This window comes from Rhinatrema bivittatum, chromosome 1 (assembly GCF_901001135.1).
Source record: "Rhinatrema bivittatum chromosome 1, aRhiBiv1.1, whole genome shotgun sequence".
Lineage (NCBI taxonomy): Eukaryota > Metazoa > Chordata > Amphibia > Gymnophiona > Rhinatrematidae > Rhinatrema > Rhinatrema bivittatum.
Genome location: NC_042615.1, coordinates 400,473,102 through 400,497,502, shown reverse-complemented (window position 1 = coordinate 400,497,502; position 24,401 = coordinate 400,473,102). Strand labels below are relative to the sequence as shown.

Here is a 24,401-nt window from a genome sequence, read left to right as displayed (position 1 = left end):
CGGCCCCTGGACCCTCAAGGCCTAGGCACGGCCACGCGTCACCCGAAACCCCCCTTATGGGGATTCAGATTGCCCTGAGGAAGACGACGAGTCCCCCGAGGAGGGAGAACTGCCCTCGGGGGTTGAACCATATCGGACCATGAGGCGCTTCTTTTTGAAAGGGGATCTCCCAGGCCTGATCTCTCAATGCCTGTCGGAGCTGGCTATTCCGGGCCACGATGCCCCTGAGGAACCTAGAATGAATCCCCTGTTAGAGGGCCTGCGCCAAACGTCTCACCATTTTCCCCTCCTACAAGTAGCTCAGCAGTTAATCGATCTGGAATGGAATATGCCGGAGGCCTCATTCAAAGGGGATCGGGCCTTGGCTGGAATGTACCCCTTAGACCCAGCAACCAAGGAGAAGCTGGCGTGCCCCTAGGTAGACACCATAGTTAGCGCAATTGTGAAGCGCACCACCATTCCGGTGGAGGGGGGACGGCCCTCAAGGATACACATGACCGGCGCATGGACACCATTCTGAAACAAGCCTTTGAGGTGGCAGCCATGTCCCTACGAATTGCGACCTGCTGCACCGTGGTGACACGTTCCTGTTTATCACAGGCTAGGAACAACACCCCGGGAGAGGAAATGGAATCGGCTCTCTCGTTCCTCACTGATGCAGCCTCCGACTTAGTCCGTACAGCAGCCAAAGGAGTGTCATCCTCAGTGGCGGCCAGGAGACAGCTCTGGCTACGTAATTGGTCGGCCGACTCCTCCTCCAAGACGCGCCTCACGAGAATGCCCTTTGAGGGATCCCTCCTGTTCGGCAGCGACCTTGAGAAACTGGCCAATAAATGGGGCGCCTCTCCATTACCCCGTCTACCAGAAGACCGGTCAAGGAGGAACCAGCGCCCCTTTCCTAGGCCATCCAGAGGTAGAACCTCTCAGCGCTTCAACCCTTACAGGACTCGCTACCATGCGCCTCATTCGCAGGCCAGGAGCCAGTCCTTTCGGCCTAAGCACAACAAGAGGGGAACCGGCTCGGGTTTGGGTCCCGGCCGTATCCCACAATGACAATCAGCCGACCCATCCGGGGATAGCAGCCATAGGGGGCAGGCTATCCCTCTTCTACCGAAGGTGGGTCGAGATTACCTTGGATCAGTGGGTCCTCGCCATCATCCGAGAAGGGTATTACCTGGATTTTCTTCGACTCCCACCGGTCAGGTTTGTGGAATCTCCTTGTTTGCCCATCAAGAGGACGGCCCTAGAAGTTACTTTGCGGAGGCTCCTGTCCCTAAAGGACATAATCCCAGTGCCTGCAAGGGAGATGAATTCTGGGCATTATTCCATTTATTTCATCGTGCCCAAGAAGGAGGGCACTTTCCGGCCCGTCCTGGACCCCAAGTCAGTCAACCGATACCTACGGGTCCCCAGCTTTCACATGGAAACTCTGCGGTCTGTCAAGAATTCAGTACAGCCAGGGGAGTTTCTCACATCCCTAGATCTGTCGGAAGCCTACCTGCATATCCCAATCCATCGGGATCATCAGCGCTATTTACGCTTCAAGGTCCTGGACCAACACTTCCAGTTCCAAGCTTTACCCTTCGGGTTAGCCACTGCGCCGCGGACCTTTACCAAGGTCATAGTAGTAGTGGCAGCGTCCCTCAGGAAGGAGGGAATCCTCGTCCATCCCTACCTGGACGATTGGCTGATCCGGGCGAAGTCACCAGAGGAGAGCCACCAGGCAACCAACAGAGTTATAGCTCTTCTGGAAAGCCTAGGATGGGTTGTAAACTTGAACAAGAGTTCCCTACAGCCTTCTCAGTCGCTGGAATACCTAGGAGTCCGATTCGACACCCAGGAAGACAAGGTCAGCCTGACCTCCAAGAGAAGATCAAAGCTCCGGAATCGTCTGCAGGCCCTGCTGAGCGCCACCCCGGCCCACAGCTTGGGATTACTTACAGGTCCTTGACCTTATGGCATCCACTCTGGAGGTGATACCATGGGTGCGGGCTCATATGAGACCATTGCAACGTGCCCTCCTATCTCGGTGGAGCCCACGATCACAGAACTACACCACACACCTACCTCTACCAGAAGCCAACAGGTATCCCTAGAAATAGCCCCCCTGATGACTTGGGCGGAAGCAAATATCCAGGACATCTCCGCCATCCACATCGCCGGGAAGGACAACACCACAGGAGACTTCCTCAGCAGAGAAAGCCTAAATCCGGGGGAATGGCAGCTGTCGCCCACAGCTTTCCAGATGATTGTTGATCAGTGGGGGATGCCGGGCATGGACCTACTAGCGGACAGGTTCAACGCTCAAGTTCCCAGATATTTCAGCCGCAGCTGGGATCCTCTATCCCAGGGGATCGATGCCCTGGTACAGCCATGGCCTCGGGAGATCCTGCTATATGCCTTTCCTCCATGGCCCCTGCTGGGTGCCATTATACACAAGATCCAGTGGCACAGAGGCCTAGTTCTTCTAGTGGCCCCGGACTGGCCAAGAAGACCCTGGTACGCAGACATGAGAAGACTACTGGCAGGGAATCCACTTCCCCTGCCTCCACACAGGGACCTGCTGCGGCAAGGTCCCAACATCCACGAGGATCCAGCTCAATTCTCTCTTATGGTCTGGCCCTTGAGAGGGCTAGACTGAAGAAAAGAGGATACTCGTGGCCGGTAATAGATACACTCCTCCGAGCACGCAAGTTCTCCACATCCCTAACATATATAAGAATCTGGAGAGTATTTGAAGCCTGGTGCGAAACTCACGGCACCAATCCACATGACGCTAAGATCCCTATCATTTTGGATTTCCTGCAAGATGGACTTCAGCAGGGTCTGTCCCTCAGTTCCATCAAAGTTCAAGTGGCAGCGCTGTACTGCTACAGTCCCCGGAGGGACGGCAACATCATCGTCACACACCCAGACGTTTCACGTTTCCTGAAAGGAGTCAAACACATTCGCCCGCAACTGAAGTGGCCAGTACCCCTGTGGAACCTCAACCTAGTTTTGGAATTTCTAGCGGGACATGCCTTCAGACCACTTCGAGGCCTGTCCCTCCGTTTGTTAACCTTGAAGATGGTGTTCCTGCTGGCTGTATGCTCAGCACGCCGCATCTCGGAGCTTCAAGCACTGTCCTGCCGGGATCCGTTTCTCAGAATCACTCCAGAGGCTATCCCTCTTCGCACAGTTCCTTCCTTCTTACCCAAAGTAGTCTCACACTTCCACCTCAACCAAACCATATCCTTGCCTACCACAGAAGGTTTGAAGAAGTCGGAAGAAGGTCGAATACTACGCCATCTCGACATCGGCAGGCTGCTGTCCAGATACCTGGACATGTCAGAAGCAGTACGAAAGACGGACCACCTGTTCGTCCTTCACAGCGGGAAGAAGCAAGGGGAAGCGGCCTCACGGGCAACCATCGCCCGCTGGATCAAAGAAGTTATCAAGGCGGCCTACGTAGAAGCGGGAAAGCCACCACCTCTATGGGTCAAGGCTCACTCTACCAGAGCGCAAGCGGCCTCTTGGGCAGAAACTAGGATGCTGTTGCCTGCAGGGATCTGCAAAGCGACGACGTGGTCCTCCCTCCATACCTTCTCCAGATTCTACCGTCTGGATGTCCAGGCCAGGGAGGACACAGCATTCGCGAGGGCTATCCTGAATGGACCTCGGGCAGCCTCCCGCCCAGTCCGGGAGTAGCTTTTGTACATCCCACTTGTTTTGAGTCCATCTGCTACACGCTAGGAAATGTTGAGATTACTTACCTGATAATCTCGTTTTCCTTAGTGTATGCAGATGGACTCAGCATCCCGCCCGGCTGCCGGTACACATGGGGATTCACCAACTCACGGTAAGCCATGTTGTTATTACATAGGGCATCCACCCTACCGGGTGTCGACGCCTTCCGGTTGAGAACACTGGCGGTCTCCAGCTACTATCAATCGGTCAGGGTAATCATGTTCATTTAATCGATCGGTCAGTCACACATGTAGCCATAGAGCTTTTGCAAGGAAGATTACTGAGTTGCTGCACTTCCTGTGGGGGTATATGTACCCGTGCTGACGTCAGATCCATCTCCAACTGCTAACACAAGCACGCTATACCCACTTGTTTTGAGTCCATCTGCATACACTAAGGAAAACATTTCCTTTCCTTGAGTTCAGCCAGATCAGTCCAGATCCTTCTCTGATCTGCCAAGTGTATTATTCTTCTGATTAATTTTCAAAATAACTGCTTATGTATGCTAATCAGCACAATAATGTTAAAGTAGTAAACCACATCAGGGAATTCAGGGTATGTGTGTTCCATTTCTTGTTTTGTGTTTGTTCACACTTGGAATCCCTATGGTTTTTACATAGGGGATGAGGAAGAGGTTTAGATGTTAAAAATGTTTATCTTAGTTTGTTACATAGAATACTGGCAGGCTGAGATCAGCATGCAAGCCTATATAAGGCAGTGTCAATCTCTGTATCCATCTGCTGGTTGGGAGGCATAAACCCATGTGTCTCGACTGGACTGGATGAACTCAAGGAAAGGAAATTAATTTCTCCTTTACATGCATAAGTTCACTTTGTTTTTTTTTTTTGCTCAATAGTTCCTCCTTTCTCCTTTTTCTTCCAGTTTATTTGAAACCAGTGCTGAGGATTTTGGCAGGCAGGTGGGCAATATTGAGAAGAGTGGCCAACAGTTGCATCATTAGTCCATATAGGCTGGAAGGAAGTCTCAGCAGCTGCATCATTGTACACCTATTTTTTATTTTATTTTAACAGAGCCACCCTCCCTCTGGTTCTAATCTGGTCATTGCAGCAATGACCTGGAGCCCTTGTATCATATGCTCTAAATCCAGCCTCAAGAGGTTGCTCATAATGATGAATGTGACATCCAAATACCTACCCCCAAGGACTGTGAATGCTTCCTCTGTAGCATCCCCAGCTGACCTGGAGTGCAGAAAACCCAACTCTGGGATCATGCCAGGGATCTTCTACATGGCAGTGCACAACTCTGCCATTGAGCCAAACCAAAGACTTCTTGTCTTGTGGAAATTCTGCACAAAAACATATTTAAATTCTGTCAAAAAAACACATATTTAAAGTTGTCAAAAAAACACAATCTAATTAAATGTATTTGAGTAATTGAATTTATTTGATTTATATTCCCCTTTCAGGACTTCAGTAAAGTTATTACTCAAAAGATGCAGAATTTGTAATATTTTTGTTCAAAATTCTCTAGAGTACTATAAGACTACATTACAAGAATGTCCCTTCCACTTTCTCCCCACTCCCTGGCCTGACACCCTCTGTACTTTCCTTCTCCTTTCTTTGCTCCCCCTCTACTCTCGCCTGACTACTCTTCACTCTTTCTCCCCATCTCTCCACACTCTTTTTTATTCCTCCGCCTCTACACTCCCAAAGCAACCTCTCAAGCCTTCATCTCAATTACGCAGGTCAGTGCAGCAGCCACTATCACCATCTCTTACCTGGCCTGATGCTGCTGCCTCCTATCTAATACAGACACTAATCAGTCTTGTCTGCCCATGCAGGCCAATGATGCAGCTGCTGAGACTTCATTATCCTCCTCTATCTCTTTTATTTCTTACAATCCCAGTTCATTAGCCCTTGTTAATTGTAACTGCTTCTCTTCTCCATGTTTATTTATGTTTTTGGTTATATTATTGCACCCCTGTTTTTCTGTAAACCGACATGATGAGAACGAGTTCTTGAATGCCGGTATAAAAAAACCTTAAATAAATAAATAAATAAATAAATAAATAAAATATATGGACTAATGATGCAACTGTTGGCCATTCTTCTCAATATTGCCCACCTGCCTGCCAAATTCTGCACAGAATTTTAGTTTGTGGAACAAATTCTACATTGCACAGTTTTCTCTCAGGATTAGATTTCATTTTGGCTAACTCTGTCCTTTGATCTCTTGTTCACACTCAGCAACCAGAGAGGCAATTTCTGATCTACTTTTCAGTTCTCTTACCATTTCAGCTATAGCCATGAGAATTGCTTCCTTCATCTCTATTCTCTTGTAGTTGTGTACCTCCACTGTATATACCATCACTTGCTTTCAGCCTTTTCTTGTCTACCACAGAATTTCTTTAACGTCATCCGAAGGGTGCAGCATGCTTGTAAAACTGTTCCCAAAATTTCATATTTCTCTGACATTTTAATTCACTACTAATTAAAAGGTTTCTTTCTGCCCTGTGCAGCATTCAGATCGGGTCCAAATGATTACTTCTCTCATTTTCACTTCTGCCACTAATATTTTTAGACACAGACCCACAAACACATTTTATGGAAGGTTCATTGTGCCTTGTTTGTTTGCAAAACAGATGTTAGGTGCCTCTAATGTGCTTTCTGCATTTAAAAATAATGTAATATTATATTACAAAAGAGTTGCAGATAATCTTAGATAGAGTCACTTGAACCAATTTAAAAATCAAACAATATTCAATAATGAGGAAATCTAGGAGTTGGCCTTTTACATAGCCCTTGTTTCTACCACCTCTTTGCTTTTCCAGATCAAGAGTTTCTAAACTCTGGTGGTTTACCTGGTCAGATCCCAACCATCCAAAAACCTAGGTATTTGGAAAGAGATGGTATTCAGCCTCTTCAGCAAGACCAGTTCAAACATTTCATAGTGAAATGTGAATGTCCATTTGGGACTTTATTCAACAAAAAAGTATGAGTTTACCTATCAAATTGGTTTATAGAGACTTTTCCACTAAATAAAGTCCTAATATAAATATATTTAAATTAGGTCCTCAGGATTGTGTCAAATGTTGTACCAGCAATAAGATCTTATTTTAGAGGTTCCTTTAAGCACTGGATAGGGAAATAATTATAAACAGATCTACTAGCAAATTGCAAGAATTTTCATGAAAAGCAAAGTTTTATGTAGGCTCATTTCTTTTGAAGTTTGAATAGATTTTTTTTTTATTTCAGAGATTGAAACATTCTGTTTTCCCCCACAAATTGTTGGAGTCTTAGGCCTGGATTTATCAAAATGCACTAAATATCGCATGCGATAGGAAAAGGGGCGTGTTTTATGGTAATAGCGCACTTTGCAATAAAGAGCCTATCTTAGTGGTACTTACCGCAAAGTGCGAAAAAGTTATTGCAGTCTGCGGTAATACCTATGCGAAATAGGTATTACCGCAGACTGCAATAACTTTTTCGCACTTTGCGGTAAGTACCACAATTGTTGCAATTCCTACCTACTGGGGGGGAAGGGGGAGAGGAGAGAGAGATATTTATACCTCTATAGGAGTCCCACCTAGCTACTTGAGGTGAGGTTTAGGTATTAGTGTAGGGGTTAGGGGCCACTTTGACATGCAGAGTGCGACATACGAAGAGAACAGTGCACTCTTGTGAGGATTTGATGACCTTTGGAGAGGAAACTCGGCCAAAGATGAGATTTGTGCAATGTTCTCTCAGCCTAGCTTTGATGGACTCTCTAACTGGGTAACATCAAACTAGATTACATAAGAACATAAGAAAATGCCATACTGGGTCAGACCAAGGGTCCATCAAGCCCAGCACCCTGTTTCCAACAGTGGCCAATCCAGGCCATAAAAACCTGGCAAGAACCCAAAACCTAAGTCTATTCCATGTTACCATTGCTAATAGCAATGGCTATTCTCTAATTGAACTTAATAGCAGGTAATGGACTTCTCCTCCAAGAACTTATCCAATCCTTTTTTAAACACAGCTATACTAACTGCACTTACCACATCCTCTGGCAACAAATTCCAGAGTTTAATTGTGCGTTGAGTAAAAAAGAACTTTCTCCAATTAGTTTTAAATGTGCCCCATGCTAACTTCATGGAGTGCCCCCTAGTCTTTCTACTATCCGAAAGAGTAAATAACCGATTCACATCTACCTGTTCTAGACCTCTCATGATTTTAAACATCTCTATCATATCCCCCCTCAGCCGTCTCTTCTCCAAGCTGAAAAGTCCTAACCTCTTTAGTCTTTCCTCATAGGGGAGCTGTTCCATTCCTCTTATCATTTTGGTAGCCTTTCTCTGTACCTTCTCTATCACAATTATATCTTTTTTGAGATGCGGCGACCAGAATTGTACACAGTATTCAAGGTGCGGTCTCACCATGGGGCGATACAGAGGCATTATGACATTTTCCGTTTTATTCACCATTCCCTTTCTAATAATTCCCAACATTCTGTTTGCTTTTTTGACTGCCGCAGCACACTGAACTGACGATTTCATTGTGTTATCCACTATGACACCTAGATCTCTTTCTTCCTAATATGGAACCCAACATTGTGTAATTATAGCATGGGTTATTTTTCCCTATATGCATCACCTTGCACTTATCCACATTAAATTTCATCTGCCATTTGGATGCCCAATTTTCCAGTCTCACAAGGTCTTCCTGCAATTTATCACAATATGCTTGTGATTTAACTACTCTGAACAATTTTGTGTCATCTGCAAATTTGATTATCTCTCGTTGTATTTCTTTCCAGATCATTTATAAATATATTGAAAAGTAAGGGTCCCAATACAGATCCCTGAGGCACTCCACTGTCCACTCCCTTCCACTGAGAAAAGTGTCCATTTAATCCTACTCTGATTCCTGTCTTTTAGCCAGTTTGCAATCCACGAAAGGACATCGCCACCTATCCCATGACTTTTTACTTTTCTTAGAAGCCTCTCATGAGGAACTTTGTCAAACGCCTTCTGAAAATCCAAGTATACTATATCTACCGGTTCACCTTTATCCACATGTTTATTGACTCCTTCAAAAAAGTGAAGTAGATTTGTGAGGCAAGACTTGCCCTAGGTAAAGCCATGCTGACTTTGTTCCATTAAACCATGTCTTTCTATATGTTCTGTGATTTTGATGTTTAGAACACTTTCCACTATTTTTCCTGGCACTGAAGTCAGGCTAACCGGTCTGTAGTTTCCCGGATCGCCCCTGGAGCCCTTTTTAAATATTGGGGTTACATTTGCTATCCTCCAGTCTTCAGGTACAACGGATGATTTTAATGATAGGTTACAAATTTTTACTAATAGGTCTGAAATTTCATTTTTTAGTTCCTTCAGAACTCTGGGGTATATAGGATCCAGTCCAGGTGATTTACTACTCTTCAGTTTGTCAATCAGGCCTACCACATCTTCTAGGTTCACCGTGATTTGATTCAGTCCATCTGAGTCATTACCCATGAAAACCTTCTCCATTACGGGTACCTCCCCAACATCCTCTTCAGTAAACACCGAAGCAAAGAAATCATTTAATTTTTCCGCGATGGCCTTATCTTCTCTAAGTGCCCCTTTAACCCCTCGATCATCTAACGGTCCAACTGACTCCCTCACAGGCTTTCTGCTTCAGATATATTTAAAAAAGTTTTTACTGTGAGTGTTTGCCTCTACAGCCAACTTCTTTTCAAATTCTCTCTTAGCCTGTCTTATCAATGTCTTACATTTAACTTGCCAATGTTTATGCTTTATCCTATTTTCTTCTGTTGGATCCTTCTTCCAATTTTTGAATGAAGATCTTTTGGCTGAAATAGCTTCTTTCACCTCCCCTTTTAACCATGCCGGTAATCGTTTTGCCTTCTTTCCACCTTTCTTAATGTGTGGAATACATCTGGACTGTGCTTCTAGAATGGTATTTTTTTAGCAATGACCTCCCTCTTGGAAATTTTTTACTTTTGTAGCTGCTCCTTTCAGTTTTTTTCTAACAATTTTTCTCATTTTATCAAAGTTTCCCTTTTGAAAGTTTAGCATGAGAGCCTCGGATTTGCACACTGTTCCTCTTCCAGTAATTAAATCAAATTTGATCATATTATAATCACTATTGCCAAGCGGCCCCACCACCGTTACCTCTCTCACCAAGTCCTGTGCTCCACTGAGAATTAGATCTAAAATTACTCCCTGTCTCGTCTGTTCCTGAACCAATTGCTCCATCATTTATTCCATCCAGGAACGTTATCTCTCTAGCATGTCCCGATGATACATTTACCCAGTCAATATTGGGGTAATTGAAGTCTCCCATTATTACTGCACTACCAATTTGGTTAGCTTCCTTAATTTCTCTTAGCATTTCACTGTCCGTCTCACCATCTTGACCAGGTGGACGGTAGTATACCCCTATCACTATAGTCTTCCCCGACACACAAGGGATTTCTACCATAAAGTTTCAATTTGTATTTATTTAATATATATTTCTATACCGGACTTCACAGATGGAATTCACATCAGGCCAGTTTACATGGAACTTAGGGGAATAACAAGTGTAACCAAACAAGAAGGCTGAAACAAGCAAAGTTACATAAAACAAGGGCATTGAACTTGGGGGCTAAAGTAGCCAGGAAGAAAGGTAGAGCGGAATTAGCAACAAATAAATAATATAAAACGGGTTTAGTCTCATGCAGGATGTTTATCCTGTTGGACTCTATGCCATCCCAGACATAAAGCGCCACACCTCCTCCCGAGTGCTCCTCTCTGTCATTGCGATTTAATTTTTATCCCAGGACAAGCAGGATGCTAGTCCTCACATATGGGTGACGTCATTCACGGAGCCCTTAAGCGGAAAAAAACTTCTGGCAAGTTTCTAGAAGCTTTTGGTTTGGCTGCCTGAGGCTACTGAGCATGCCCGGCATGCCATGATATTCCCTGCCACAGGGGTCTCACTCCAGTCTTCTTTTTTTTCCGCGCTGCTGACTGCATCGCGTTCTTCTTAGGAGCCTGTGATTACCTCACAACGTTACAAGTTTTTTACAACTTTTTTCACCCTACCGGGTCTCATTCGGTTTGTCACCGGCTGGTGACAAACACCATAATTTTTTTCTTAAAAAAGAAACACCGATCGATCGATGGATGTCGACCGACAGAACTTCAGGGTTCAAAAAATGTCTGGCCTGCAACCGGACTATGTCAATTACAGACCCGCACGTCGAGTGCGTTCGCTGCCTGGGAAAGGACCATAACATCGCGGCCTGTACCCAGTGCCAAGAAATGACGGCGAAAGGTAGGAAACTCAGATACGAAAAGATGGCCCAAATTTTTCAAATTAAAACACCGCCATCACCGATAACTTCCTCTAAATCCTCGCCGACCGGCGTAACAAAAAAGTTATTGATAACCAAACGCCTCGCCGAAGGATCGGGGGACGCCTCCTCGCCTACCCCATCGACATCGTCGACAAAATCGGCGTCTGAAATTCGTCCGCCACATAAGCACCGAAGACATCATTTAAATCCTCCACTTCCACCGCCAGAGGAACCGGTGCCTAAACGCCGAAAAAAGTCATCGACCAGCGTTACAGAATCGCTGCCATCGACATCCGTATCTGACCTAACGGCTTTAATCAAGCAAATAGTTACGGATGCCTTCAAGGAGAATATGCCGGCGTCATCGCCGATGCCGACCTCAGTGTCGATGCCGACCACCGGGTCGATGCCGACTTTACAGTTGATGCCGGCCATCGAGCCGATGCTGAAGGACCAGTCGATGCCAACTACAGAGTCGATGACGCCATCGATTTCGATGTCGATGCCACCATCCACCTCCATGGCTCTACAACCATCGACCTCGATGACGATGCCGATATCAACGGATGTTTTAACAACACTATCTGCACCGGCAACGGTCCTGACCTGCTCAGATACGACACGGGCTATCGACTCCATATCAATAGCCTCATCGTCGATCCCGCTGCAGCCATCGATGGCATCGATGACCTCTGCATCCTCATGGATTCCCAGGCCTATTTCTTCACTGATTCCCATCTCCATACCAGTTACTTCCACAGTAACACCTCACTATACAATAGCTTCAACAGAACCTCCTGTACACGGTCTAATTCCTTCCTCAAAAAAGGCACCAGGGAAGTTTAAACACACTTCCAAACCTGTCCCTGACACATCTTCTGAAAGGAAATTACATGCACTCCTCACGAAGCGATACCAGGATCTCTTGGCCTCCCTGCCTGTTGGACCTGAAGAAGAGGAAGAAATAGAGAGAGAGATGGAAGTAAGTGATACTTCACCTGATCATCAAGATCCCTTGCAGGGCACATCTGGGATGTCCCCATCTAGAGTACAAACCTCATAAATACCAGCCCATATCAGATACATGGTCAGATACACAATCTGACCATTCTTCGGAGGAATTTCTATCTGAACATACTCCTCCTCAAGCAAAGAAACAGTCCCCTCCAGAGGACTTATCATTCTCTGCGTTCATCCAGGAGATGTCAGAATCTATTCCTTTTCAACTCCAAGCTGAAAAGGACGAAAGACAACAAACACTGGAAATCTTACAATTCGTAGATCCCCCAAAACATAATATGGCTATTCCAGTACATGAGGTGTTGCTGCAACTCCAACAAAGAATCTGGGAACACCCTAGCACAACCCCTGGAGTCAACAGAAGAGTGGACTCTACTTATCTGGTCCAAACTGCACCAGGATTTGAAAGAACGCAGCTTCCTCACAATTCCCTAGTAGTGGAATCTGCCCAAAAGAAGTCACGTAGATCCAGAACGCATGCCTCTATTCCCCCTGGAAAGGATAACAGGTTTCTAGACCTCATCGGCAGAAAGATTTATCAAGGGGCTATGCTCAATTCCAGAATTGCTGCTTATCAACTATACATGACGCAGCACCAACGAAATTTATGGAAGCAGATAGAGGACTTTATACCCTCCCTGCCTCAGTCACAACAAGAGGCAGCTCAACAAATTGTCCAAAAGGGCCTAGATGCTGGAAAGCATGAGGTTCGAGCAGCATACGACGCCTTTGAGACCTCTGCTAGGACTGCAGCATCTGGAATATCTGCAAGAAGATGGGCCTGGCTAAAAGCTTCGGACTTGCGTCCAGAAGTTCAGGACAAATTGGTGGACTTGCCGTGTCAGGGTGACAATTTGTTCGGCACAAAAGTGCAAGATGCTGTGGCACAACTTAGAGATCACTCTGAGACTTTGAAACAGCTCTCCACTTTGTCACATGATACATCATCTCATCCTCCACGTAGGCCGCCCCGTAGGGACACAAAGCGTCCATTCTACAGGCCAAGGAGATATTATCCACAGAACACCAGACCACGGCCTGCGAGAACCCAACAGCGTCCTCAACAGCGACAGCAACGAGCCACACAGCCTCAGCCACCACCTCAAACAACTTCAACCTCTGGTTTTTGAAAACCGTTCCAGAGAACACTGCCAACTACCAAACCCTCATCCACAGTTACCAGTTGGGGGAAGAATTTCCCAATTTTACATGCAATGGGAAAACATTACAACAGATCAGTGGGTCTTATCAATAGTTCGTCAAGGTTACCAACTAGACTTCACATCTCCCCCTCAGGAGTTACCACCAATAAACTCCTATCTAGACAACAATCCTCAATTACAAGAAGAATTATCTGCTCTTCTGACAGCAAGAGCTGTGGAACATGTACCACACAATCAGAAGGGAAGAGGATTCTATTCCCGGTATTTCCTCATTCCAAAGAAAGCCGGAGGCCTACGTCCCATTCTAGATCTCAGAAATCTCAACAAATTTCTCAGAAAAGAAAAATTCAGGATGGTATCATTAGGAACCATGCTTCCACTCATACAACAAGGAGATTGGCTTTGTTCTCTGGATCTTCAAGACGCCTACACTCACGTTCCAATCTTCCCACCACATCGCAAATACCTCAGATTCAAGGTGGGAAATCACCATTTCCAATACAGAGTCTTGCCGTTCGGCCTAGCCTCAGCTCCACGAGTATTCACCAAATGCCTAGCTGTGGTGCGGGGCATTTGCACAAACAAGGTGTTTATGTGTTCCCTTATCTCGACGATTGGCTCATAAAAAGTCAGTCACAGCAAGGAGCAGTAACTTCTCTTCATTGCACAATACAGTTACTACACAAGTTGGGATTCCTCATCAATTATCAAAAATCCCACCTGCACCCATCTCATTTACTCCAATATATAGGTGCAGAATTAAACACAAACCCTAGCACACGCTTTCTCTTCCAAAGGACCGTGCACACACGCTGTCCCAGCTGGCGTACTACATATCACTTCAACCACAAGTGACAGCTCATCAGTTTCTAATCCTGCTAGGCCACATGGCTTCCACGGTTCACGTCACTCCTATGGCATGACTTGCCATGAGACTCACCCAATGGACTCTACGATCACAATGGATCCAAGCCATTCAAACCGCTATATTATCAAGTCAAGGGTAACCCACCAACTTCGAGCCTTGCTACAATGGTGGACAATCAAGGACAATTTACGCAAGGGCCTACCCTTCCAAAAACCGATCCCTCAGATAACATTAACTATAGATGCATCCACCTTGGGATGGGGAGCTCATCTACACACTCTTCAAACTCAAGGGACTTGGACAAAACTCGAAGCCACATATCAAATCAATTTTCTAGAACTTCGAGCTATACGTTATGCGCTGCATGCGTTCAAGGACTACCTTTCACACAAGACTGTGCTAATCCAAACAGACAATACAGTAGCCATGTGGTACATCAACAAACAGGGAGGTACGGGTTCGTATCTCCTCTGTCAGGAAGCAGCACAAATTTGGGACTGGGCCCTACACCACTCAATGTTCCTGCAGGCCACTTATCTAGCAGGGATTCACAACGTCCTAGCAGACCGACTCAGTCGCCAGTTCCAGCCACACGAGTGGTCTCTGAATCCCTCCATTGCGACTAAGATCTTCCAACGGTGGGGACAACCATCAACAGATCTCTTCGCGTCGCATCTGAACCACAAGGTACACAACTTCTGTTCTCTGCACAAACAGAAGAACCACCCAGCCAAGGACGCCTTTGCTCGCCCTTGGAACTCCGGCCTACTATATGCATATCCTCCAATACCGCTTATCACCAAGACACTGGTGAAGCTACAACAGGACAAGGGGACCATGATACTCATAGCCCCGTATTGGCCTCGACAAGTATGGTTTCCCACACTGCTAGACCTGTCAGTCAGGGATCCAATTCGCCTGGGAGTAGCTCCCAATCTCATCACTCAGGATCAGGGTCGGTTGCGCCATCCCAACCTTCAATCCCTATCCCTGACAGCATGGATGTTGAAAGCTTAATCCTACAATCCCTTAATCTTTCAACTAATGTTTCTCAGGTACTTATAGCTTCCCACAAACCTTCCACACGACGCAATTATTCTTACAAGTGGAAACGGTTCACTTTTTGGTGCAAGCAGAACCATATAGATCCTTTCACTTGCCCCACTACTTCTCTTTGGACTATTGTACCATCTTTCAGACTCTGGTCTTCAGACATCATCAATCAGAGTACATCTCAGCGCAATCTCAGCTTATCATAATAAGATAGGAGATGCACCTATATCCACACAACCTCTCGTCACTAGGTTCATGAGAGGTCTCACTCACCTTAAGCCACCAACTCGGCCTCCAGCTACACAATGGGACCTGAATCTGGTTTTAACAAGGTTAATGCATTCTCCTTTCGAACCCATAGATTCCTGTGACCTTAAATTTCTCACATGGAAAACTATTTCCTCGTAGCCATCACATCAGCTAGGAGGGTTAGTGAGTTACAAGCACTTGTCACATACGAACCTTACACAAGTTTCTCCATGACAGAGTGGTTTCTCCGAACACATCCAAAATTCCTTCCTAAGGTAGTTACGGAATTCCACTTAAATCAAACGATAGTTCTACCCACATTCTTTCCAAGGCCTCACTCTCACCAAGGGGAAAGAGCTTTACACACTTTGGACTGTAAACGTGCATTGTCCTTTTATTTAAATCGCACTACATCCCTTAGAAAATCCAATCAGCTTTTTGTCTCTTATGATCCAAATAAGCCAGGTAAACCAATTGGTTAGCAGATTGCATACAATTCTGCTACGAAAAAGCAGGCCTTCCTCTCCAAGGGCGAGTAAAGGCACATTCAGTAAGAGCCATGTCAACTTCAGTAGCACATTTTCGTTCAGTGCCAATTATTGACATTTGTAAAGCAGCAACATGGAGTTCCCTTCACACCTTTGCAGCTCATTACTGTTTGGATAAGGAAGGAAGACAGGATTCAGCCTATGGACAATCTGTCTTAAAGAACTTGTTTCCAGTTTAATCCCAACTCCTTCTACATCCATCCTGCTATATTCTTCGGCTGACTCATTTCTTCAACAACGCATTCCGGTTACCTGCATGGACAATGACTCAGCCTCTAGCTTGCTAATCACCCATATGTGAGGACTAGCATCCTGCTTGTCCTGGGATAAAGCAAAATTGCTTACCTTGTAATAGGTGTTATCCCAGGACAGCAGGATGTAGTCCTCACGGAACCCACCCGCCACCCGGCGGAGTTGGGCATCAGACTTTATTATTTTATTTTGCTAACGCTTATTGCTACATACAAGACTGGAGTGAGACCCCTGTGGCAGGGAATATCATGGCATGCCGGGCATGCTCAGTAGCCTCAGGCAGCCAAACCAAAAGCTTCTAGAAACTTGCCAGAAGTTTTTTCCCGCTTAAGGGCTCCGTGAATGACGTCACCCATATGTAAGGACTACATCCTGCTGTCCTGGGATAACACCTATTACAAGGTAAGCAATTTTGCTGTAGCCCAGTATAGCAACTGTCCCATTGGTTATCCTCTTTCCACCATGTCTCTGAGATGCCAATTAAGTCTATGTCATCATTCACTGCTATATATTCTAATTCTCCCATCTTACTTCTTAGACTTCTGGCATTAGCATACAAACATTTCAAAGTTTGTTTTTTGTTTATATTTTCATTCTGCTTTTTAATTGATAGGAATAAGTTAGAATTTTTTAGCTCAGGTGAGTTTTTAGTTACAGGCTCTTGGACTATTTTTCTAATTATTGGAACCTCACTGTCGGGATGCCCTAATTCTAATGCATCATTAGTATCCTTTGAAGATACCTCTCTCCGAACCATGCGCTGCTGAGCGACTGTCGGCTTTCCCCTTTGTTGTAGTTTAAAAGCTGCTCTATCTCCTTTTTAAAGGTTAGTGCCAGCAGTCTGGTTCCACCCTGGTTAAGGTGGAGCCCATCCCTTCGGAAGAGACTCCCCCCTTCCCCAAAAGGTTCCCCAGTTCCTAACAAAAACTGAATCCCGCTTCCTTGCACCATCGTCTCGTCCATGCATTAAGACTTCTGGAGCTCTGCCTGCCTCTGGTGACCTGCGCGTGGAACAGGGAGCATTTCAGAGAATGATACCCTGGAGGTTCTGGATCTAAGCTTTCCACCTAAGAGCCTAAATTTGGCTTCCATAACCTCCCTCCCACATTTTCCTATGTCGTTGGTGCCCACATGTACCACGACAGCCGGCTCCTCCCCAGCACTGTCTCAAATCCTATCTAGGTGACGCATGAGGTCCGCCACCTTCGCACCAGGTAGGCATGTTACCAGGCGATCTTCACGCCCACCAGCCACCCAGCTATCTATATTCCTAATAATCGAATCACCAACTATGACGGCCGACCTAACCCTTCCCTCCTGGGCAGTAGGCCTTGGGGAGATATCCTCAGTGCGAAAGGACAATGCATCACCTGGAGAGCAGGTCCTTGCTATAGGATCCTTTCCTGCTGCACCTGGTTGGTGCTCTCCCATCATGAGACCTTCTTCCTCCAAGGCAGCACCAGGGCTGCCAGTCTGAAGTTGGGACTTGACTACTATGTCCCTGAAGGTCTAATCTATATACCTCTCTGTCTGCCTCAGCTCCTCCAGGTCTGCCACTCTAGCCTCCAGAGATCGGACTCATTCTCTGAGAGCCAGGAGCTCTTTGCATCGCATGCACATGTACAACTTCTCACTGGTGGGTAAAAAATCATACATGTGACACTCTATGCAAAAGACTGGGAAGCCCCCCTCTTGCTGCTGGACTACTGCCTTCATCTCAATTTTGATCAGTTCCTAGTTAAGTTTTAGGTTGCTATGGGAGTAGGAATGTGTCTAATGTCCTTTAAATGTATTAGTGAATTCACTATGTGTCTGGTAGTGGCCTACCAGGGTCTGATTGAATTCTCAATAAAGTTTTTGTTGATTTTTTTTTTTTTTTTTGTGAAAGTGGCATCTGCCTATAAATTAAGGGATGAGCTAGGGGTGGGTGGGCAAGGGGTGGGAGGGTTGGGAAATACAAACAGTCTATCTTCAGTTAGTCAGCCTTAGTGACTCACTGCTCTCTTGATTAACAAATGTTGGTCCCTATTCAAACTCATCACACTACCTCAACACCTTTCCAAGGTGAGTAACTGAGCTGAACTATTCAACTTTTTCACTTAGGTATACACTGCTCCTAGCTTATTTCTAGCTTCTAGTTACTTTTTGGGTTGGTTTTTTTTTTTTTTTTTGTGGTTGGTTTTTTTTTTTCAATACAAACACTCAGTTAGTATTAAATACAAACACTCAGTTCTTTAAAAGTCTGGAGAACACTCAGTTCTGCAGACTTTTTAAAAATAAACACACTACCTACTGCTACCTTATTGACTGATTATTTAAAAATACAAACAGTCTAACTTGTTTATTCACTGCCTACCTACTGCTACCTTATTGACTGACTGTTTAAAAATACAAACAGTCTAACTTGTTTATTCACTGCCTTTCTGACTATTAAAGGCACAAACATACTAAATAATATTCCCAAATAGTTAACTTTGCCTCAATACTTTTAAAAAGGACAATGTCCCAAGCAAAAACTTACTGATTCCTTTCAGCCACCAGCAAGGTGATCCTCTCCTCTCAGTGTTCCCACTGGAATGAGAGAACATTGCACAAATCTCATCTTTGGGTGAGTTTCCTCACTCCAAAGGTCATCAAATTTTCATAAGAGTGCACTGTTCTATTCGAACGTCGCACTCTGCATGTCAAAGTGGCCCCTAACCCCCCCTACACTAATACCTAAACCTCCTATAGAGGTATAAATATCTACCTCGTATGAGGGCCTTATAGCCTCTCTCTCATAAATGACCCCTTTAGTTCCCCCAGGTAGGAAGACAACCTAGGCTGAATTTGCCAGAGTAGGAGAATTGTAGCACAGAAAATAAGGAGAATATTGAAAAGACAAAAAGAGCTGACTATACTGGAAAATTGCTAAGGGCTTGAATTATATTGTGTACACACATTATATTGTATACGCATTGGGGGAAGTACTCTATTGTTTGAGGGGAGTGAAAGTCTATGGTCTGAACAGTGTCATTAAAACATTCTACCCCCATCATAGCAGGAAAGGTTAAATGTGGGTCTGATTGTGATGAATATACCATTTATAGCTGCATAATGGCACATACCTATATGTTTCTGTACCAGAGTTTCAGCTCTCCTATAAAGAGAAAATTACCAGAATGGTTTTTGGATCTCCACAAGGAAGTGTACCTTCATCAAGTACCAGCAAGAAAACCAAATCTGGGCCAAAGCGGGGTCTCTTTGGTTGAAATAAGAACGGTCAAAATAATTTGTTACATCAGAAAAATCCTGAATGTGTATGTTTGCATGTCAAAAGGACAAACAACTTTTGAAAAGAAACAAAAAGCATTGGGATATCAAGAACTGAAGACATTTTGCCTTTCTTTAATATGTGCTTACATGGTTAAGATTGCTGTAAGATGTATATATATAGTATCACTAAGCATCGCACAAGTACTAAGAAATAAAGAATATAAGAAATAAAGAAATGTAAGAAATAAAGGCAGCTCACTGTTTAAATATCTTCCAACCAGCCCTTTGATTTAATAATAATCACTTTAAGCAAATAATTCCAAATGAAAGATATGCTAAATAAAAAAAAAAAAAGTTACTCTTTGTTTGTTCAAGTTTTCATGGAAAGGATAACTGCTCTTGGGGTTTAATCAAGGAGAGGTCAATTCAAGTCTATTTTTATACCAGAAGAAAGTCATGCAGAGGTGCTTGCCTAAAATCTGTTGTTGGAGCCCGTTTGACAAACTCTCACACTGAGTGGAATGGCCATTTGACAATAAGCATTAAATAATTTCTCAGTTTAAGGCAAGCAGGAAAGAATTAATGATACTTAGAGGCAGATTTTCAAAGGGTTACATGGGAGTAGATTGTTCGCGCCGGGTTGCACGAACAAATCTACTCCCACATGCACCTTTTAAAATCTACCCCTTAGTTTTTATTTAGAAGCGGCAGTATTAATGAAAACATTTTAACTGGTATCTAACTGAATTATCCTTTACCATTTTAAGCAGGACTGGATGGACGTCAAATATTTTTAACCCCTTGGTGTTTGATAACTGAATTATTGTTCGCTGTTTAGGCAGAACTAGATGACATTTTCAAATTATGCATAGTTTATGAAGGGGTAAACATTCAGCTATTCACTAAGCATTCACTGATGTTTCTGAATTTGTTTTGTACCTTTTTATTCTAAAAGAATTATACTATAGCATAAAATAACTACAGAGAAGAAAGCTAGAGACTAGCTAGCAGCAGAAGGAATCCAGCTGAAAAACACAATGATGATATTTTGAGAACCCATAAGCCTCTGCTGCTTTACCTTCACTTTCTTGAGTAGATGTAAAGGTCAATAAATAAATTATGGTGAAACCTTTTTTTTACTGCACACCAACCTGGTGTGAAAACAAAGCACCATGTTGCTGCTCTGTTCCATGCTTACTGTAGGAGACTATATTCATTCCTTACACAATGGAGCAAAGTATATAAAAACAACCCAGACTATACATGAGTTAAGCTAAGTTCGATTTAAGATTTGTTTGCTTTTATAAACTATAAAAGAAAAACAAGTTACCCACAAGTCATTTTTTTGTCTTACCACACATATATATGGAATTAAAAGGAGAGATTGCTGTAATATTGAAAGTGGTGACTGCCTTGGTGTTCATGCCGTATTTAAAGTCAGAAGAGAATTGGTTCTGTGGTTGTGCTGTGCACTGCCATGTAAAAGACTTGGCTTTAGTTCCTAGGCCTGGTCTCATCTCCCTCAGCCAGCTAGTGTTGGGAGCATTCATAGCCTGTTGGAAGAGGAATCCTGAAACATCACTGAATGGTGACATCTGTTGGCTAGGTTCAAAGTCCAGACTTACTGGGTCCCAAAGTGAGCTGCAGTCTATGGCTAAGGACTCCCATGGCAACAGCTATCCTAAGTTCTGAGGAGAGTTAAAAGCAAACAAAATGCTTCCTGTAGTTTGAAATGGAGGTTTATGGTGTTGTAACCCAACAAACACCATTTAATTTGAGCTGGTAGCCAAAGGAGGAGGAGAATGCTGCTGGACCAAAAAGAAAATATTAATGAAGATGCCATCACTTAGTGCGTTTTTTGCAGGGTTCTGACATGGCACAGCAGTGATTTCCTTATATTGGAAGGCAGTGTGGCAGATAATTTCTTATTCAACAGCTGATTACATAGAAGCTTTGAATGTCAGCCAGTCTTGATCTGCTGTATATCTTCTCAGATAGTCAAAACACTTATAGGATATAGTATGGTTTTGCTCATGGTAAGGCGCACAGCACATTGTTCTTCGGTCACATAATCTTTTGCCACTATGCCATTAATAATCACTGCCATATCTTATTATTAAAAATACAAATGTGAGAATAGGTAGACTTGTATAAGAAATCAGTTGTTAGAATGTTTTCTTTGCAGAAATAAAGTATGCCAAAAGGCACTGTATATGTATTGTATAATTTTCTGTTAATAAACTACTTAATGGTTTTCAGATTTTTTAAATAAACTTTGACTTCTACATTAATATATCTTAGGCAAGAGCTACCACACTGCTGCTTTTACATAAATCATGTAGCACACCCAAGAAAGCAACAGGATCAAGGATCTGATCCCTCTGTGGAAGAAAAGCTAAATGTAAATAATCTATCATAAATGCCATCTTTTTGTAACTGTGCTCCTTATACATTTTGCTTTGTGACATTTGGATTTTGAGTCCTGTGTCACCTCATATAGCCCCCTGTCTTTCTGTTTGTCACATCGCAGTTTCCATGCTCATGCGACCATAACAAAAAACTTATTGTTCAGCCAGAATGGCAAGTGTCTAGCCTTCACTAGGAATACCAGCAGCTGCTTGATGGCAGTGATCAGCAGCAAGAATATGAGTATATAGGTCTCACCCCATTACTGAATTTTCCAATAATCTACACATACTGAATTTGTTGAAATGTCTGATCCTAGCCTTAAATAATTGCTTTAGTCATGAAGTGTTCTGCACCAGCCTGATAGGGGGAACTGTGATTGTAAACACAGGAATGTTACATAAGTGCCATCTAAAGTGAGGAGAAACAAATGAGAAATGGGACTAGTGTGCCTTTTGACCTGCATATGCTATACAGTCTGTTCATTTCATTATAAAAAAAAAAAAAGTGTTAGCAATAAACACAATTGTCATGTTAAAAGCAAGTAACAAAGATTTAAGACATTTGAATACATGGGAGTAACCTGCACAGAGCAGCAGTTACTACCATAAGCCAATTGCTAGGCAGACTGGATGGACCATTTAGTCTTTGTGCTGTCAGAAATGGGACTAGTATATACTAGTCCCATTTCTCATTTGTATATATACACACTGTTTTATACATAACATTTCTCTCACTACAGTTGGTTTTTCAGCATCTCTATGCAGCCGTCTGACAATAGTTTGCATATATATTGGTTAACATGAGATGAAGACTAGTATTTTCAACCCTAATTTCACTATTATATCTGAACATTTGACTGAATTGGCAGCTTATACATGTAAGTTAATAAATAAACATATCTATTTTTTTATAATCAACTTCGTTGACCTGTTGTCTTGCATAAAGGCATAAATCTATGGTTTAAGTCAAATCCTGACTAGAATATTTTCCCAATGGGAAACTAACCTAGAGAAGTTAGGTTATATACTACAGCCAGTATGGGAGAAACCTGTAAAGCAACCTGAAGGTCGCATTTTTTCCAGGGCCATTCTGCCTACTATAATTCTACACTTGAGGATAAAGAGTAAGGAAAGAGGGGTCATTCACAATACATTCCTTCTGTTATGAGGATATACAGTGCAAGTCTCTATCTCTTAACCTTCCACTCTTTCCAGAGACTGCTGCTTTCCTCAAATGCTCTCCAGATCTGGATTTACACAAAAGCCTACGTAGCCTTTTCCTAGAGTAGTAAAGTTCCTACTCCCTGCCACCTCCCCAGTTTTACCCTGGACTTCCAGTCTTCCCTTTCTGGATTTCCAATCCTATGCCTTAGACCTCAGAGCCAATTTAATTCCCACCCCATCTCTGACCTGGATCTTCAATCCTTTCCCTCTTGCCCTTCAGCAGACTTCAGGGCTCTTGACTACTGTCATTAAAAACTGAATGAAGAGGCACTTTCGTTAAGGCCCCATCTCCCACACGGAAACTTGGAGGGGGCATGGACACAGAGTGCAGGGCTGATTCTTTCCCTGTAGTTATTGCCTTCTAATGACAGTGGAGCCAGAGTTCTGATGTCTACACAAGAGGCAGATAGCAAGTTAGAAAGAGTGCAGTGGGAGGGAAAGGGAATTAAATTGGAGGTCTGAGGGCAGGAGCCAGGAGGAAATTAGAGAGCCACTGGTGGGATGGAGAGGAACAAAGGCACAGTATCAATAGTACATAGGGGGCATCCAAAACTCAAAATCTGTCCCTTATGCTACTGCTAGTAAAAGACCCACAGTCCTCTTGACCAGAATAAGACTGCATTTGCCTCCTGCCACTGGGATAGTCACCTCCTATACCAGTTCATCATTTCCACCAATGACACAGGACTTCATCACTCAGAAATTCTGGCCTCTTCAAACCTGCTGGTAACATTAGACACCTGTGGTAACAACTAAAAAACAAGCTTAATCCATGTCTTGCCTATTGAGTCTCTCCATTAGACTACCTGGCCTATCAACTGCTAATATGGGTACATTTTCCAAGCTATTTCCACTACTTCTGTTTCTTGTTTTTTTAGTTAATCTACACTTTACATCTGCCCTCTTCTATTCAGTATCTTCACTGTCTATAGTTTTCTTTCCATTCTAATCATAAAGACAGAGAGATCAAACTAATGTCTACACTCACAAAAAATGGTATGTATGACCCAAAACAAATTCTAAAGGGAAACACCCTGGGGCAAAGATTATTTTAAAGTGTGTACGAGGTTGGACCTTAGTTGTATATGATTTGTGAATTGAAATATTTTTCATCTCCCAACCCCCAAAATTGTTCCAATCATGTAAAAGTACTCTCTGTAAAATTTCAGCTCAATCAGATAATATTAAAATGGGTCCCAGTGGCCCTGAAGTTTGACTAACAAAATTGCTATTTTTTTATATTAAACTGTTTTTTGCCTGCACAAATGTTGAGAAGTGTATGATCGTGATTTACTCTTCCTTCCATGTCGACATCACATCTTCGAAATAGTCTTGAGAAGTAGTTTTT

The 24,401-nt window shown here is 43.7% G+C and overlaps 1 protein-coding gene across 1 annotated transcript in view; it reads left to right on the top strand.

The window, feature by feature from the left end:
* WRN (WRN RecQ like helicase) overlaps nucleotides 1-21,679 on the top strand; it is a 983,741-nt gene extending 962,062 nt beyond the window's left edge. The window contains exon 25 of the mRNA XM_029601951.1: nucleotides 19,293-21,679. Coding sequence (XP_029457811.1) covers nucleotides 19,293-19,652 — 360 coding nt within the window. The 3' untranslated portion in view covers nucleotides 19,653-21,679. The remainder of the gene's footprint in view (nucleotides 1-19,292) is intronic.
* The last annotated feature ends 2,722 nt before the right edge of the window (nucleotides 21,680-24,401 follow it).